This window comes from Miniopterus schreibersii, assembly GCF_964146895.1.
Source record: "Miniopterus schreibersii genome assembly, chromosome: 6".
In the NCBI taxonomy this organism is placed as follows: domain Eukaryota; kingdom Metazoa; phylum Chordata; class Mammalia; order Chiroptera; family Miniopteridae; genus Miniopterus; species Miniopterus schreibersii.
Genome location: NC_138107.1, coordinates 29,984,420 through 30,002,563, shown reverse-complemented (window position 1 = coordinate 30,002,563; position 18,144 = coordinate 29,984,420). Strand labels below are relative to the sequence as shown.

The 18,144-nt window shown below is 34.1% G+C and overlaps 1 protein-coding gene across 2 annotated transcripts in view; it reads left to right on the top strand.

The window, feature by feature from the left end:
* LMBRD1 (LMBR1 domain containing 1) overlaps positions 1–18,144 on the top strand; it is a 133,365-nt gene that overhangs the window by 42,912 nt on the left and 72,309 nt on the right. Inside the window, exons 8-9 of one of the 2 annotated variants that reach the window (XM_081140026.1) lie at positions 6,108–6,233; positions 14,188–14,340. The exons of the other annotated variant lie outside the window; for it this stretch is intronic. Coding sequence (XP_080996152.1) covers positions 6,108–6,233; positions 14,188–14,340 — 279 coding nt within the window. The remainder of the gene's footprint in view (positions 1–6,107; positions 6,234–14,187; positions 14,341–18,144) is intronic. 2 annotated transcript variants of the gene reach the window in all.

The window sequence follows — 18,144 nt, the reverse complement described above, 5'->3', positions numbered from 1 at the left end:
CTAGAATGCAGAGGGCTGGGCTGAAGGATATTGATAAACCAATCAGAGAACCTTATGATGGGGCTGAGGTAGGGAACTAGAAAGGCATGCTGAATAGGTAGGTATGTGCCATTTAAGGCCTAAAGCCAAGGGAGAGGGTGCAGTGTAACAGCATATCAAGACCAAAGTACTCAGGAATTTTATATTTAATAAGGCATAAAATTATGATCTTTTTTTGGTGGAGAAGCTTAAATATGGATCCCTCTTAAGTCCATGGGTCCCTTGAACTACTTTACCATTTAAATTTACTCATCACTAAATTGAGGATAATTTTATAAGGTTGTGAAGATTTAATTAAACAATTCACCAAATCTTAGAATCTATTAGCCACTCAGTAGTCACTAGTAACTCAAACTGTTGAATGTTCACTTTGTTATTATTATTTTAAATTTATCTTTATTGTTGAAAGTATTACAGATGTTCCCTTACCCTCCCATTGACCCCCCCCCCCCGCCCCACTTCCCAGGCCTTCCCCGCACTTTTGTTTGTCCATGGGCTGTGCATATATGCATATAAGTTCATTGGTTAATCTCTTCCCACCCACGTCCTCCCCCCCTCCAAAATACGTCAGTTTGTTGCATGTTTCAGTGTCTCTGGATCTTTTTTATTCGTCAGTTTATTTTGTTCTTTAGATTCCACATATAAGTGAGATCATGTGATACTTGTCTGTCTCTGACTCCTTATTTCACTTAGCATAATATCCAGGTCCCTCCATGCCATCTCAAAGGATAAGATATCTTTCCTTTTTTATAGCTGCATGTAAATATCCCACAGTTTTTTAATCCATTTATTTACTGATGGGCATTTGGGCTATTTCCAGATCTTATCGTAACTCACTTTTCATATGGTTCAAAGTATAGTTCTCAACTCTTTCTTCTTGCGTGTAAAGTAAACCAGATGCTAACAGCAATTGTGTCATGATCAGTGAAACTGTTTATTAGGAAAAGATAAGTCAAAGAGGCATTCACAGTTGGATGGTAGTTACTTGGGTATGTGTGGCTAGAGAGATAAAACATTATTTAAATAACACTACAAGATATGCTCAAAACTCAGTGGGAGAATGTTTTTTTACCAAACCAGTCTGGCCAACTTGACTACCTTGTGTGTAAAGAGAGAAAGAAGGGAGGGCTAGAGGAGACTGTTTAAGAGGGCAACATGGTGTGCATAGCTGAGCACTAGTCATGAGTGTCTATGTAAAATCTAACATCTGAACTCTGGCTTCTCCAACTGTAAAGATGGGCCAATAATACACAAACTTTATTAAAAACTAGTCGAAATCAACTGTTTATAGATAAATGGTTTTATTATAGATAGATAGTACTAGTTATCAGTTATGTCCTAACTTGTTATCTAAAACCTTGAGAATTGAACTTTTCATGGGGGAACATAGAAGAGGGTACATATTCATGGGAAGTAGAAGAGGTTTCATTTTAATTAAGGTGCCCAAAGTGGGAAGTTAATACTTAGCATACTTTATCCCTGAGTACAAAGAATTAATTATTAAAAGTAAAATCATGTCTGTTATAGAATCTGTAACTGTTAGTATTGAAATTAGATACACTTTTGTAATGTATATGTCAGTTAAGTGTGAATTTCTTAGATATTCATTATTGTTTAGTTTCTAAACTAGTCGATTATTTAAATTTTACCAAGATTATATCCACTATACCATGTCTTAAGGAATAGCCAAATAATGGGCCACTCAATTTTAGAAGAACATTATTAAACATATTAACCCTCCTATTGTTTTCAGCTTAAATTGAAAGAGACTCTTTTATTTTTTAAATTAAAAAAAAGAAAAGAAACCTCTAGGCACAGATATTTATGTAGATACTTTAATTTTTTGGTGCCATCAAGTGGGGAAATATTGAATAATGATATTTTTATAAAAATATAATATGTGGACCACTGAAGTGGTGCCTATAGAAGCAGTGACTACTGAACTTTTATTATATACACTTGTCAGTAAAAAATTGAACATGTGCTCTAGGATATTTATGAATTTTATTTGTGTATGTGTATATGTTAATCTATATGCATTTTATATAAAATATAAACTAATGGATTAAAAAAAAATTAAAGTGATTAAAGATTCAAAAATAGAAATAAGTAGAGCAGTGGTTCTCAATAATCTTTGAAGACAGAAACCCCTTTTAAAAGTCAACTTTCTCAGCCTTCCAGGTGATATACTATGTTTCATTGAGTCTTTGATACTGATTATAAGATGCACCTGTATTTTATGTGCCACTATAGAGAAAAGGTTCCTGCCCATGCTTTATTATTTATAATTTTTGTTTTATATTTAGTAAGAAAAAAATTTGACTTATATAAATACTGTAAAAATCATACCTCTCTTCTGCTTATAAAACAAAAATATAATTGAAATAAATTGGAAATGTATTCCTAAAACTTGACATTTGTAAAGTGAATCTTTTGACTCATTTCTTTGAATTGGTCATTTATGTCCATGATTTATTATACAAGATTGTCCTTTATGCTATCAAGAGAATTGATGATACAGTTTTTCTTGACTCCACTCTTGTCAGTGGGATTTTCTTTGAAGCTGCTAACATAACCGTTGCATAAGTTGAAGCTTTTTTCATTGCTGTTTTGCAGTTTCTTATTTTGCCATGTGAAAGGCTATCTTTTTGCCTGTACCTAAGTAGCAAAATGGTTTCTACTTTGAGTATCTTCCTTTCCTAAGCTCATAAAATTCTTGACTCTTGCTTTGCAAGAAAATACAGAATTGTGCTCATTGTTCTAGTGAATATTTGCTTCATTATTTGCTCCTTTGTTCATTTTTCCTTACACATTTTTTTGTTTCAATGTCAAATCATAGTACTATCTTAAAAGACATTTTAAGTGGCAATAGTTGTACCAAGAAGACATGTAATTCAACTAAAGAAACAACTATATTGTAACCACCTATGACCAAATTTGTGCATGTGCAGGTAATGACAATTATGTTATGACTTCTGCCTAGCTGATGATTATAAGATACATCCAAATTTCACTAATGTTAGATGTGAGGAAATATATATGTCTTAGAAACAGTGAATATTTAGAAGGGAAATCTTACTGAGTGAGTACACGTTATATGAATTGTTTCTTTTGTTTATATTAGTATATATGTATTTGAATGATAGGTGTTACAAATATATGCAAGACATTTATTCAGTTTAAAAACAGTGGTTGGTGTTGATTCTTTGCAGTAATCCAAGGCTCACAGGTTGGAAACTATCATCCTAGATAGAGGAGAGAGATGCATGGAAAAGTTGCTGTTCTAAACTAGACAGTGTAAGAAGGTAGTATTACAAGTGTTTGTAGTTTGTATATATTCCTTCAAAATATTTCTTATTTTAAAATACAGATAGTGATTTATTTTTGGGAGTGGAAACAAATAAAATTGGAGGCAATTATGGATGACCTAAAAGCATTTTAAGTAATGTAATCTCTTTAGCATTGCTGATTTTTCTTGTGATTCACTAGAGGGCAGTAGTAAGCAATAAAAGTTTTGTTTCTGAACAGGCTAATCTTTTCACACATTTTTCCAAAGAAGTCTGAGGTTAAATTGAAAAGATTATTGTTTAAAGATCTTAAAGTTGTATTGATGAAATGTTTTTTATAATGCCTATGTCAAGTTTATTATAGTCTAAATATTATAGTTGAATTTCCTGATAATCATTGAAATTAAACATGCATTCTGAAAACAAGCTAAAAGCTAGGTAACCAAAACCTTGTGCACTGTGGTGGGATTGTAAATTGGTACAGCCATTATGGAAAACAGAATGGAGCTTCCTTAAAAAAATAAAAATAGAACTACCCTATTACCCAGCAATCCCAATTTTTTGTATTTATCCAAAAATTCCAAAACACTAATTTGAAAAGACATATGCACCCCTATGTTTATTGAACCATTATTTACAATAGCCAAGATATGGACGCAACATAAGTATCCATCAAGATGTGGTACATATATAGAATGCAATATTACTCAGCCATAAAAAAGAATGAAGTCTTGCCATTTGAGACAACATGGATAGACCTATAGGGTATTATGCCAAGTAAATAAGTTAGAAAGAGAAAGGCAGATGCCATATGATTTCACTTATATGTGGAATCTAGAAAACTATAAACAAACTAGACAGAAACAAACTCATAGATACAGAAAACATTTTGATGCTTGCCACATGGGATGGGTAAAAGAGAAGAAGGGATTAAGATGTATAAATTGCCAGTTATAAAAACAGTCATGGGGATGTAAGGTACAGCACAAGGAATATAATCAATAATATTGTAATAACTATGTATGGTGTCAGATGGGTACTAGCTATCGACACGTTCACTTCATAAGTTATATGTTTAATCACTATGTTGTACATATAATATTGCATGTCAACGATAATGAAACTCATTTTAAGTAAATAAATATTAAAATAAATATTTAAAAATACAAAAGATTTTAAAAATAAGGACCACTTTGTGAATATTGACTAGAGCAACAGATTTCTTGGGAAATAGTATTGAGTACTCAGGTTAGTATATTTAGCAACACAGAATAACATGCAAGCAGGTAAAATAAGCCTAGTTTGGAGGTGGTTGGGAGGACAGAGAGTTATATTTGGGCATAAGCTGAGTTTAGCAATATATTTTTGCCTTGGCATCTGGTTGTAAAAACAACATTGTGTTGACCTTGTGTTCAAATAATATGGAGAATTGGTAATATCATTATATAATATCATGTACATTTCAGACTTTTAAATTGTTGTGTTACTTTAAAAAAAATGTTTAAAAGATATAGAACTACTAGAAAAACCAAATAGGACAAAATGATAATAAGGATCGGAAAGTCTATAAGGAAAGGTCAGAGGAGCTATGGGATTCTTTGGTTCCCATAGACTTTTTAATTTACATTTTCATGTTTTGAAGATATTTGAGGTCATCCTGGGAGTTGACAACCAGGTAGAGAAGAGCATTAGAGAAAACATGCAGGATCACCCAGGATACTTTGGAGTTTGGAGTAAAGCCTAAGAAGTATCATTTATCTCTCTGCCCACATTCATTGTCCTGGACTCAATCTCATGGCCCTCCCTATCAGCAGGGAAGACTGACTAAATAGTTTGACTGTGTGCCCTGGAGGAAAATGAAAAAATATTTAAATACATAATGTTGTATCTGCTTCAGAGCCTATTGCTGCAGCAAGAGGTGGTAATAGTTGTCAATTTTGCTTCTAAGGATTTAAGGTCAATAATGATTTGAATAATGGTCACTTGGCAATTGCCATTAATGTGTTTAATTGGTACAATAAAAAGTTATCGTTTGGGACTTGCTAATATAGATTTGGGTAATATAAAATATGTTTGTTCTTAGTGCTGATTAATAGTTAAAAAATACTTGTGGGAAAAAATTTTAAATAGCAAAAAGATTGATTATAAATATTTAGAACTTATAAATAAGCTATATATACAGATAATTGATATGTTAATAAAATAACATATATATTAAAATACTTACATTTTACTAAGGATTTACTATATATACTTGGAAACATTTGGGGGTTTTTCCATAGAAAATAATTTTGTAAATTATTTTACTCATTCAGACTATCTTTACCTCTGATTAGCCTGAAGTTGTAATTTATTTCTTTGATAAAGTATTATATTTACATTAATTTTGCAACTTGCCCTTTGAGGAATAAATGTTACCTATTCTGGGAATAGTTAATATGACAGATATAACTCTATAAGTGTGAAGTAAACAAGAGAATTATGAGACAATATAATTGTGATTCACTCCCATATACCTTATTCTTCAGTGACTATACCCCTTTACAATTGCTTACTCTTTTTGTCATTAAATGACATTTTTACCCGAAAATTGTGTGTAATATATAGGGTGTTCCAAAAAATGTATACACACACTTTGAATAATTATAAAGGCAGTGTTTATTAAAATACATTTCATCTTCAAAATTGAGTTATCAGCTGTTAAAGCGTATATACATTTTTTGAGACTACCTGTATTTAAAATAATAATACTAAATCACATTTTAATTTTGTTTCTTTTAGGCCTATGGCATGTCTGCATTACCTTTAAATCTGATAAAAGGCACCAGAAGTGCTGCTTATGAACGTTTAGAGAACACTGAAGACATTGAAGAAGTGGAACAACAAATTCAATCAATTAAATCAAAAGTGAGTTGGTATTTTATTGTTTGAGAAGCATAAAATTACTGTCTTTGAGTTGCTTTCTGATGTGACTTAGACATTGGCAAACATATTTTTGACATTGCTTGAATTGTTTTACAACATATCCTTCAAAAACCATGCCCATATTTTTAAAAATGTGTCTTCTTCGAAATATAAGACACTGTCAGTTTGAGAATTCCCATTAGTGTTCTAACAACTGATAAACAAAAGTTCTGCTTACATATGACCAAAACTTTGCTAGTTCCCAGGTGTGCTGATTCCACATGTAACATCAGATTTTATGGTGTCATTTCAAGTTTTATCTACTAGTTGAATAAGCTAAAGATTCTATCTGACCACTTGCTAATTAAGTGTGCTTCTAAAAATACAATAAAAGTTTTTCTTTCTCCTTCACCTTCAAGTAACAGATAAATCTTATTTATAGAACATAAGGAAAATGGAAAATGTTCTAAGTAATTCTACTAAAATAGCATAATCCTGATACAGAAACCAAACAATAAGAGCACAAGGTAAAGAAAACTGTGACATCAGCATCAATCTACAACTAGTGGGACATATAAAACAAAACAAAAATTCTTTTATTTAGCACACTAGGATGCCTGAGAGATCCACACATCTGTACATATGATTAGATTGGAATGCATAGAGGAGATGGAACTAGGGAAGTAGCAGGGACTGTGTGTGTGACCTTGGTTCCTAGCCATGGCAGCTCCTCACCACAGCCCCAGCGAAGAAAAAGAAAGGCAGAAGCTGCATAGGCGCCTGTGACTTTGGCTCTCTTACCCTGCTATGGCAGTGCTGGTGCCACCAGAGAGCTTGGTAGCAGCAGTGGAGGCAGTGCATGGGACTTCAGCTTCCTGGCCACAGTGGTGCCAGCAGCCACAGGGAACTAGGCAGCAGCAGTGGTAGGGCTTGCAACCCTGGCTCCCCCAACCCACCGTATCCTCTCGCCATGGGGGTGGTTCCGGAGACTCAGACTTGATGCGGTAGGGGCACATGCCACCCTGGTGACTATAGCGGTGATGCTCCTGATTGTAGCAAAACCCATAATTGCAGTGACACTGGCAGCATCAAGGCACCAGTGACCCCAGAGGCACAAGCAGCGATGAAGAAGGCACTTGCAACACCCCTGGCAGATGCAGTGAAGGGTGGAAATTGCTGATTCTCAGATATAACTAGAGCCAGCTCAGGTAAGAGAAACCAAAACCTCGTGCTATATTGCCCCTACTGGAAAACAAAAGAAAGGTTTCTAAATAATCAACCTGTTGAATTGTTAAAGTAAATAAAGCTGTACCTAAATAAGAAAGGCGTTTGCTATTTCAGATGTACTGGCAGAGGGACAATCCATCAAGAACAGTAAATAACCATGGTAACATGGTATCACAAAAAGAAAATAACAATTTTCCAGGAACCAAACTGAAAGTCACAAAAGACTGTTATCTAAATGATAGAAAATTCAAAATAGCTGTCATGAAGAAACTCAGTGAGATACAAGAAAAGTCAGAAAGGCAGTTCATGAGCTCAAGAGTAAAATTAATGAACATAAATACTTTACCAAAAAAAAGAACCAAACAGAAATTCTGGACGTGAAGAACTGAATAAATGAGATGAAGAATACATTAGAAAGCAGTGGAAATAGAGCAGAACATACGAAAGACAGAATTAACTAGCTATAAGATAGAAAAAAAATATTCAGGTGAAAGAGGAGAGAGAGTAAAGATTTAAAAAAGAAAACGAGAGTCCTGGTGGGGCGCTCATTTGGTTGTGGGTTAGCTTCCCTGTCAGGGCACATACCTAGGTTGTGGGTTTGATCTCTGGTCAGGGTGTGTATAGGAGGCAACCAATCAATGTTCCTCCCTCCCTCCCTCCCTCTCTCAAATCAATAAACATATCCTCAAGTGAGGATAAAAAAATAAATTAAAAAAAAACAAAAGAAGTCTGTGAGTATTATCCAACTTCATTAGAGAGAGCAACATAATGGGTATTCCAGAAGGAGAATAGAGGGAGAAGGGGGGACAGAGAGTCTATATAAAGAAATAATAGGTGAGAAATTTCCAAACCTGGGAAGGAACGGGACTTGTACTTACACAAGGACAAGAAGCTAATAGAATACCTAATTATCTTAATGAAAAGAGAACTCCAAGACACGTTATATTAAAACTGCCAAAAGTTAATATATAAAAAAAGAATTCTAAAGGCAGCCAGGAGAAGAAGGCAGTAACCTACAAGGGAAATTAATCAGGCTATCACCAGATATCTTAGCAGAGATGCTGTAGGCCAGGAGAGGGTAGAATGACATTCAAAATATTGAAAGATTAAAGTTGCCAGCCAGGAATAATCTATCCAGCAGAGTTATCCTTCAGATCTGAAGGAGAAATGGAGGGTTTCCCAGACACACAAAAGATGAGGGAGTTCACCACCATAAAACCTGCCTTCCAAGAAGTATTAAAAGGAGCTCTTCTACCGGAAATGAAAGAGGAAAAGTGCACACAGCTTTGAGTAAGGCCATAAACCCAGAATCAGGAAACTGCAGTTTTGTTACAGAATTGAGTGTTCAGCAGTTATAGCATAAGGTTAAAGGGGGGAAAGGCATTCAAAATAATAATAGCTACTTAAGTTGGTAATAAACACAACATAAAAAAGATAATTTGTAACAAAATTATCTCAAAGGAGGAGGAAAAGGATGGACCTTCTATAGGCAAATGAAGATTAGATACTCTCAGAAGAAAAAGGACTACTTATCTATGAGATGTTTATATTTATATATATATATATAATATATATATTTTTTTCAAGGTAACCACAAAACAAATATCTAGAGCACAGACATGAAACATAAAAAAGGAGGCAGAGAAAACAGAAAACCACCAAACTAAAATAGAGACACAAATGAAAAGCAACAATGGAGATATACAGCAATCAGGAAACAAAAGATAATATATTAGTAGTAAGTCCTCAAATATCACTAATCACTGTAAGTGTAAACAGATTGAACTCACTGATCAAAAGTTACAGAGTAGCTAGATGGGTTAAAAAACAAGACCCAACTATTGCTGCCTTCAGGCAACTCATCTCAGCTCCAAAGACAAACATAGGCTCAAAGTGAAGGGGTGGAAGACAATACTCCAAACAAACGATGTCCAGAAGAAAGCAGGTATTGCTATGCTTATACCAGACAAAGTAGACCTAAAGTCAAAAAAAGTAAGAGACAAAGATGGACAGTATGTAATAGTCAAGGGAAAAAATTCATGAAGAAGAAATAACATTTATTAATATTGCACCAAACTAGGAGCACTATAACATATAAAACAATTGTTATAGACCTAAATGGAGAAATTGACAGTAACAATAATAGTACAAGACTTTAACACTCCACTTACACCAATGGATGGGTCATATAGACAAAAAGTAGACAAGGAAACATAGGCCTTAAATGATACATGAGACCATAGGGACTTACTAGATATGTACAGAACATTCCATCCAAAAGCAACACAATACACATTTTTCTCAAGTGTACATGGAACACTCTCAAGGGTATATGTTGGGACATAAAGCAAGTTTTAGTGTTTAAGAATATTGAAATAATATCAGTTATCTTTTTGGACCACAACAATATGAAGCTATCAATCAACTACAAGAAGAAAGCTAGAAAAATCACAAATATATGGAGATTAAACATTATTGGATCAAAAGAAGAATCAAAAAATACATGGAGCATGCAGGAAGCAGCCAATCAATTACTACTCTGTCATCACTGATGTTTCTATCTCTCCTTCTCCCTTCCTCTCTCTGAAATCAATAAAGATATATTTTTAAAAAAATACATGGAGACATGAAAATATGGCATGCCAAAATCTTTGGGATGCAGCAAAAGTGGAACTAAAAGAGAAGTTTATAACAATACAGGCCTACCTCAAAAAGAAGAAAAACCTCAGTTAAACCTTACACCTTAAGGAACTAGATAAAGAGGAACAAATGAAGCCCAAAGTAATAATAAAAGAAATTGTAAAAATCAAAACAGAAATAAGTGAAATAGAAACTAAAAAGACAATGACACTAAGAGGTGATTTTTTAAAAGATACGGTATACAAAATTGACACACCCCTATAACTAGACTCACCAAGATAAAAAGAAGACTCTATATAAACTCAGAAACAAAACAGAAGTTACAATGAATACTACAGAAATACAAAGGAATATGAGACAGTACTTTGAAAGGCTATATACCACCAAATTGGACAACCTAGAAGAAATGGATAAATCCTTAGAATCATACAACCTTCCTAGGCTGAATCATGAAGAAATAGAAATTCTGAATAGACATCCCTAGTAAGGAAATTGAAGCAGTAATCACTACTCCCCCCCCCCCCCAAAAAAAAGTTCAGGACTAAATGGCTTCACTGGTGAATTCTACCAAACATTCAAAGAAGATTTAATATCTGTTTTTCTCAATCTTCCTAAAAATTGAAGAGGAGGGTACTCTTCCTAACTCACTTTACGAGGCCATCATTACCCTGAATCAAAACCAGACAAACACAACACAAAAAAAGAATATTATAGGCCAGTATCTCTAATGAAAATTGATGCAGAAATCCTCAGCAAAATATCAGCAAACCAAATACAACAATACATTAAAGAGATCAAACACCATGATCAAATGGGATTTATTCCAGGGATGCCAGGATAGCTCAACATCTGTAAATCAATCAGTGTGATATACCACATTAACAAAGTGAAAAATAAAATTTGTTTGTTTTCATATATGTAGAAAAAGCATTTGATAAGATTCAACATCCGTTTGTAATTAAAACCTCAATAAAATGGGTATAAAAGGGCTCTGGCTGGTGTGGCTCCATTGGTTAGAATGTTGTCTCATACACCAGAAGGTGGCAGGTTCGATTTCCAGTCAGGGCACATCCCCAGGTTTTGGGTTCAGGGACGTGTGTGGGAGGCATCTGAACGATGTTTCTCCCTAATAAAAAAAATACAATAAAATAAAAATTAAAGAAAAATGGGAATAGAGGGAAAGTACCTCAACATAATAAAGACCATTTATGACAAACCCACAGCTAACATCATACCTCAGTGGTGAAAAACTGAAAGCTTTTTCTTGCCACTTTTATTCTGTACAGTATTGGGACCTGAGGGATTTTTGAGAACATGGGACTTTCTGGGCTAAAATCAGGTTGGTTGGTTATCCTCATAATCAGAGATGTGCTAAAATAGAATAACTCAGTACATTTTTTAATCCTTTAGAAGCCTTAAATGTTTACCTTTGTCAGATGTTAATGAGAATTTGGGGATAGGTATACTGTAACAATATAAAATATATGGCTTTAAAAAAAATTGAACATTGTGACATTGCCTATACACACAAACACATACTTTTGAATAATTAAAGTTTAAGAGTTCACGTAGGAATCAATCCTACTAAATTGTATGTGTACACTTGGACCCACGTGAATAAGGAAATTCATGCACATTGTTAATACCCCCCACCTGCCCAAAAGAAAAAGATCTAAATGTTAAAAAATAAGATATTTTGTTAAATTAGGATGCCGTAGTCTAATATGCTGTACAGTGATAAAAAGGAATGAGGTAGATTTGTATAGCTTGAAGAATATGACTTACAAAATCAGGCTATCTCAGTTCAAGTTCTGGCTCTGCAGATTATGCTTATAAGACCCGTGGGCCTTATTTTCCTTATCTAGTAAATCATTATGATATTCTTACCCACCTCAATATTTTATTCTGAAAATTCAAGGAGAATAAATGTAACAGATCAGTTTTAGGCACAAGAATTGTGCTCAAGAAATGTTAGCTGTTATGTATAATAAACACTGTATTTGTATATATTTGTATATATGCATGTGTGTAAACACATGGAAAATGTGTAGAAGGATATTGATCTGCTTCACAGTAACAACCATAGGGAAGGGAGTGGTAATTGGGAACAGTGTTAAAGGGAAACTTTCACATTTCACTTTTTTTTTAAACAAATGGTGTGTGTGCCCAGCTGGGCATGGCTCAGTGGTTGAGCGTCGACCTAGGATCCAGGCGATCGGGGTTCGATTCCCGGTCAGGGCACATGCCTGGGTTGCGGGCTCGATCAGTGACTCTCATCATTGATGTTTCTATCTCTCTCTCTCCCTCTCCTTCTCTCTCTCTGAAATCAATAAAGATATATTTAAATAAAATAAAAAAACGAAAAAAAAAATGGTGTGTTATATACTTTATAACTACATTATTTCCCCCCCAAATTAGATAGGTGGTTGACTGCTGTTTTTCTATCCTAGTGTTTGTTTCTCTGACCAAAATCATTTATACTGGTTTAGGCAAAGCAGACTGGGTATCCATCCTTCACTCCACTGAAGCATTCACCAAGTAGGCAGATGACTTGAGTGTTTTTAGTGGACCCTTAAATCAGTTTACCAGTTTTTCTTCCTGATATACTGAAAGCCAGCAGTGAAATAAAACTACCTCAACATTAGTTTCCTTTTGATACTAGAATGACGGTTATGGTTGACATCTAAAGTACTCACCCCTTTTCATGCCACACCACTGAAGTATTATTGCCTGGATCTGTCTTCTAAAAGGGAGTGTTTTATTTCTCTGTCCTTCAGAAAATACCTTTCCGTAAGGTTCCCTTTTTTGGGATACAAATTGGTCATATTTAATGTACTTGACTTAAAGAGTGAAGATTAAGTGTATGCAAAGTATGATCTCTGGACCAGTAGCATTAGCATCTCCTGGGAATTTGGTAGAAATGCAAATTTAGGCCCCACCCAAGACCTACTAAATCATATTTTCTTGGGGGTAGGGTTTAGAAATCTGTGTTTAATAAATTGTTCAGGTGATTGTTATGCATGGTAGAATTTGAGAAGCAATAAGGTAAGGTATGGGAGAGGATGGATGGTGCCATAATAGCATGGCAGTGCTATAGTGTCAAGAGATCATAGCTGGGTAAACCTCTTTATTAAAGGGTATTTGGGTATTATCTTCATCATATCTATGATTTTAGATTGAGGCTGCATTAGGATATGCTGGGTAGCAATATATTGTGTATCTGCTAAGAACCTATTTAACCTTAATAGGGCTCTTAACATTCTCATATCTTATGTCTTTACATTTTAAAAATGCAGTCCAATGTAAATATTTTCCTTGTTCCTTCCAATAAAACAAACAAATTTACATTTCACCTTTTTTATACTTAGCAGTTGTATTATTATTATTGTTTATTGTACTTAGTTGAAGATACTTAGAGGCAGGGACTTAAGTGGAAAGTGTATCTGTGAGACACTATGAGAAAGGTATGCTTGTGGTTACAGTGAGCACCACAGAAATAGATAGGAATTAGCTTAGGTTGACCAATGAAAACATGACTCATTTGCAAATGTACTTGGAAAACAAGGAAGTGCCAGTTCTTAGCAGTTGTTATAAAAACCTCTGTATACCACATACTAATATTGCATCTCTGTGCTGATATTTGAATAAGGGCTGAGCAGCATCAGTTCAGGTACACTGTAATACAGTTACTTGAGCAAAAGGAGAGAAGAAGAGGGGCCAAATATGCTAACATATGGGATGGAAGGAATTTGGAGGCAAGCGACAACTGAATGCGTTACATGAAGTATCCTATGAAAGATGCTTTTAAAAATATTTCTCCCCATTTTACTTTACCATGTGTTTGGAAAACAGGGATCAAGAGGAATTTTAGTATTAAATGTATACACATCCACATTTTGGTGCTGACCTTGGTTTCATATATGTGTGTTGTCACATCAAAATTGTCATTTATTTTCAATTTGTAAATTTGCCTAAGGAGTAAAATCCAACCTAAAAAAGTTTCATTGCTTGATCTGCTAAATCTGATGGGTTACTTTATTGAGACCTTAATGGTAAAACCTGGTTTTTTCTTCTGTTCTGTTGTTTGCAGAGCAAAGATGGTCGACCTTTGCCAGCAAGAGATAAACGCACCTTAAAACAACTTGAAGAAAGGTTACGCACACTTAGGAAAAGAGAGAGGCGCTTAGAATTCATTGAAAACAGCTGCTGGACAAAATTTTGTGGCGCTCTTCGGCCCCTGAAGGTAAATAGATTTTAAAAAATTATGCTGTCACTCTTCTAAGTTTATATAGTATCTCTCAGAGAGGTTGAGTTCTCCTTTTGAGGCATTACAGAATGGTGCTTAAGAACATGGATTTGGGAGTTAAAAATAATCTGGTTTTGAATCACAGCTCTGTCATTTGGTAGTTTGGGCATGGTATGTAACCTTTCTGAACTTCGTTTACTCATGTGTAATGCAAGTGTTCTATCAACAGAGTTGTAGTTTGCTGCTAGCATATTTTGTAAGTTGTACTTTTCTATAAATCGGAGATCTGGGACTCATAATAAAACTTAGGAGCCCCAACTGAAAAGTAATAGAATTTTTTTTATTGTTAGGTGATATGTGGCTAAAACTATGTAAAAAGTAATATTTGAGATGGAAAACTATTACTTTTTTGGGGTTGGGGGGGCATCATATGCTGGCCTTGAATTTTTGGAACTATGGTACCTAAACATAAGTATCTAAATTGAGGCCCTGGCCACAGAGCCCAGCTGCGTAGGGCGTCATCCTGATAAGCCAAGGTTGTGGATTCTATCCCCCATCGGGGCAGATACAAGAAACAACCAATGAATGCATAAATATGTAGAACAACAAATCACTGTTTTCCTCTCTCCTTTCCTTTCTCTCTCTAAGATCAATTTTTAAAAAAATAAAGCTATGAGTATTTTAAATAAATAAATTGAATTAAGGTCATCATAATATGAATGAATCTAAAAAGTAACTAGGACTGCTGGCCAAAAATGTCCATATGTGCCCATTCTGTATCTGACATTCCAAACACCAGAGCTTTGTATACTATAAGTATACAATGCCAGTTGTAATTCAGAAAGTGCAGTGAATAGGCTGGTGTGAGTAAAGTTAGGCAGAATGAAGCTAGAAAGTGGGTTTTGGTTAAATTTTTTAAAAAGTGCTTTATAGAACCCCACCCAAAGTCAGTCAGGTTGAATTCTAGTGCTGTTTTGTCTTCCTCTTATAATTAGAAAGGAAGAGAGGAAATGCAGTGTCTGCTAACCCCCAAAAGTTCCTCTTTTAAAGGGTTTTTCAAAAATACACCATAATCAGTTATATGTATCATTATTTTAACCTTCTGTTAGAGTAAGTTTTTTAAAGACTCACCCTAATCCTTTTTCCCGAAGAGATTTGTCTTCATAGTACCAAAGGTATGATGAAGCCTTCCCCAACCTTATCTTAATTCTAAATTGTTTGCAGCTTCTTATAAATATTTATAACCAGTCTGTAATATTAACTGCCTTGTTTTAAACATGCTCTGTTCCATTTCACTGAACATATGTTTAGAGGTAGTTTTAAATGAACTTTATTAAGTGTGCAGATTGATCTTACCAAATATAGGTATGTATGTAGAACATCCACCTTACCCCAGAAAGCTACTTTTGAGCTCAGATCCCAGTCAACCATGTGTTATTAGTGTTGACTTCTGTAACTATGTTTTAATTTTATGTGTTCTGTAATTTTGTGTAAATGTAATCATATGTATAATCATTTTAAAATTTATTGGGGATTGTACTGTCTTTTGCCTGGCTTCTTTGGCTCAGCACAATGTTTTTGAGATTCATCCATGTTGCATTTTTTACCTGGTTCATTCTTTTATTGCTGAGTAGCATTCCATTGTTTATCTTTTGTCACAATTTGCTTATCCACTTATCTGTTAGTGGATTTGAGTTGTTTCCACTTTGAGACTATTATGAACAATGCTATTATAAATATTGTGCATATATCTGTGTAGATATGTGTTTTCATTTCATTCATTGGGGGGGGGGGGCGTAAATACCTAGGAGTAGAATTGCTGGGTCTAATGTTTAATATATGTCTAAGTTTACAAGAAACTGCCAAAATATTTTCCAAAGTGGTGGTACCATTTTGCATTCCTACAGCAATGTAAGATTTCTAATTTCTTCATATTCTTGTCAACTCTTCTATTGTAACTGTAATAGTTTTCCTAATGGGTGTGTGATAGTATCTCATTATGGTTGTAATTTGCATTTCCCTGATGACTAACAACATTGAACATCATCTTTTAATTCTTATTGGCTATTTGTCTATCTTCTCTAAAATGCTTGTTTAGCCATTTTAAAAATTAGGTTTTTGTTTTATGCGTGAGTTACAAGAATTTTTATGTATTCTGGATCAAATACTTTTTCAAATATATGTATTGTGAATGTTGTCTCCTAGTTGATGGCTTGCTTTTATGTTTTCTTAACACTGTCATTCCATGAGATGTTTTTAAAGCTTTTATAGCAAACACTTTCTCCTGTGTTTTCTTCTAGAAATTTTATAGTTTTAGCTCTTGTATTTAGGTTTGTGGCCCATTTTAAGCTAGTTTTATGGGATGGTATGACCCAGGGGTCAAAGCTTATTTTATTTTCCATATGGATGTCAGCACCACTTTTTCTCAAGACTATCTTTTGCTCATTGAATTTCCTTGGCAATTTTGTCAAATCAGTTGATCATATATATGTGTGAGGGTCTGTTTTGGACTCTGTCTTCTGCTTCATTGATCTATATGTCCTTATGCTAAACTTGATTACTGGAGCTTTCAAATCAGTCATGAAATCAAGTATTGTTTAAGTTCATCAGTTTTGTTTTCCTTTTTCAGAATTGTTGTAGCTGTGCTAGAAACTTTGCATTTCATATAAATTTTAGAATCAACTCATAATTTCACAAAACACCCATGAGAATTTTTATTGAGATTAGTTTGAATCTATAGGTAAACTTGGGGGAGAATTGATATCTTAATATTGAATCTTTCAATCCATGAACATATCTTTTCATTTATTTGTTATCTTAAATTTCTCTCAGCAGTCATTTGTAGTGTTAAGTGATAAGGCCTTGCAGATGTTTTGTTAAATTGATCTATAAGTATGTTTTTATTTATATTATTACAAATGGTTTTGTTTACTTTTAATTCTCATTTATTTGTTGCTAGTAATTAGAAATTTGCTTTTGTATATTGTACTTGTATCATGCAACCTGGCTTAATTATTAGTTCTAGTAGCTTTATAGATTCCTAAGGGATTTTTAAGTACATGATCATGTCAGCTGCTAAAAGATAGTTTTACTTTTTCCCTTCAAATATAAGATTTTTAGTTTCTTGTTTTTTACTTCTGCACTGGCTGAAATCTCCAATACAGTTTATTATTTATTCCTTTTGCTGTATAAATGTGTCATTCCTGAATATCGATCTAAATTCTTACCTGTCTATTATCTAGTCCTAACTTAGGAATAATTAGTAATAGGGATGCCTGAAGGAAATATCTGGGTATACAAAATTACTGTAATGTATTTGAGAGATTAACATGAATGCCAAGAGATAAACATTGCTTTTTGCTCACGTGAAATATGAAAATTATTTATTGTTCATTACTACTGTGTTTGTCCACAGTTGATATAATTCAGAAATAGGAAGCCATGTGCTATTAGTGTTTCTTAAACATTAGCATCCAAGTAGTCCTAGTGGTCAGTATATGATGAAGGTGATTTAAGACTGGTGAGAAGCTCCTGATACAAAATTTCTTTGAAGTTATCTTCTACCTCAGAATTTTGTGGTAGTATTGCCTTTTACTGTGTGTTGTAATCCATGTTTGTTTTATTATAAGATGTATTAAATTTAAAATTTTGCAAAAGTTGAGTGCTATGTTTTCCCTGTAAGAGTAGTAGATCTCGATGAGATGCCTATTGATCTTGTGATTTTACATGGTCCTGCACTCCCTAGAATGTACACATCTCCTCTCAGTAGTGTGAGAGTTCAGTGCGTCGACTTTGCCATCA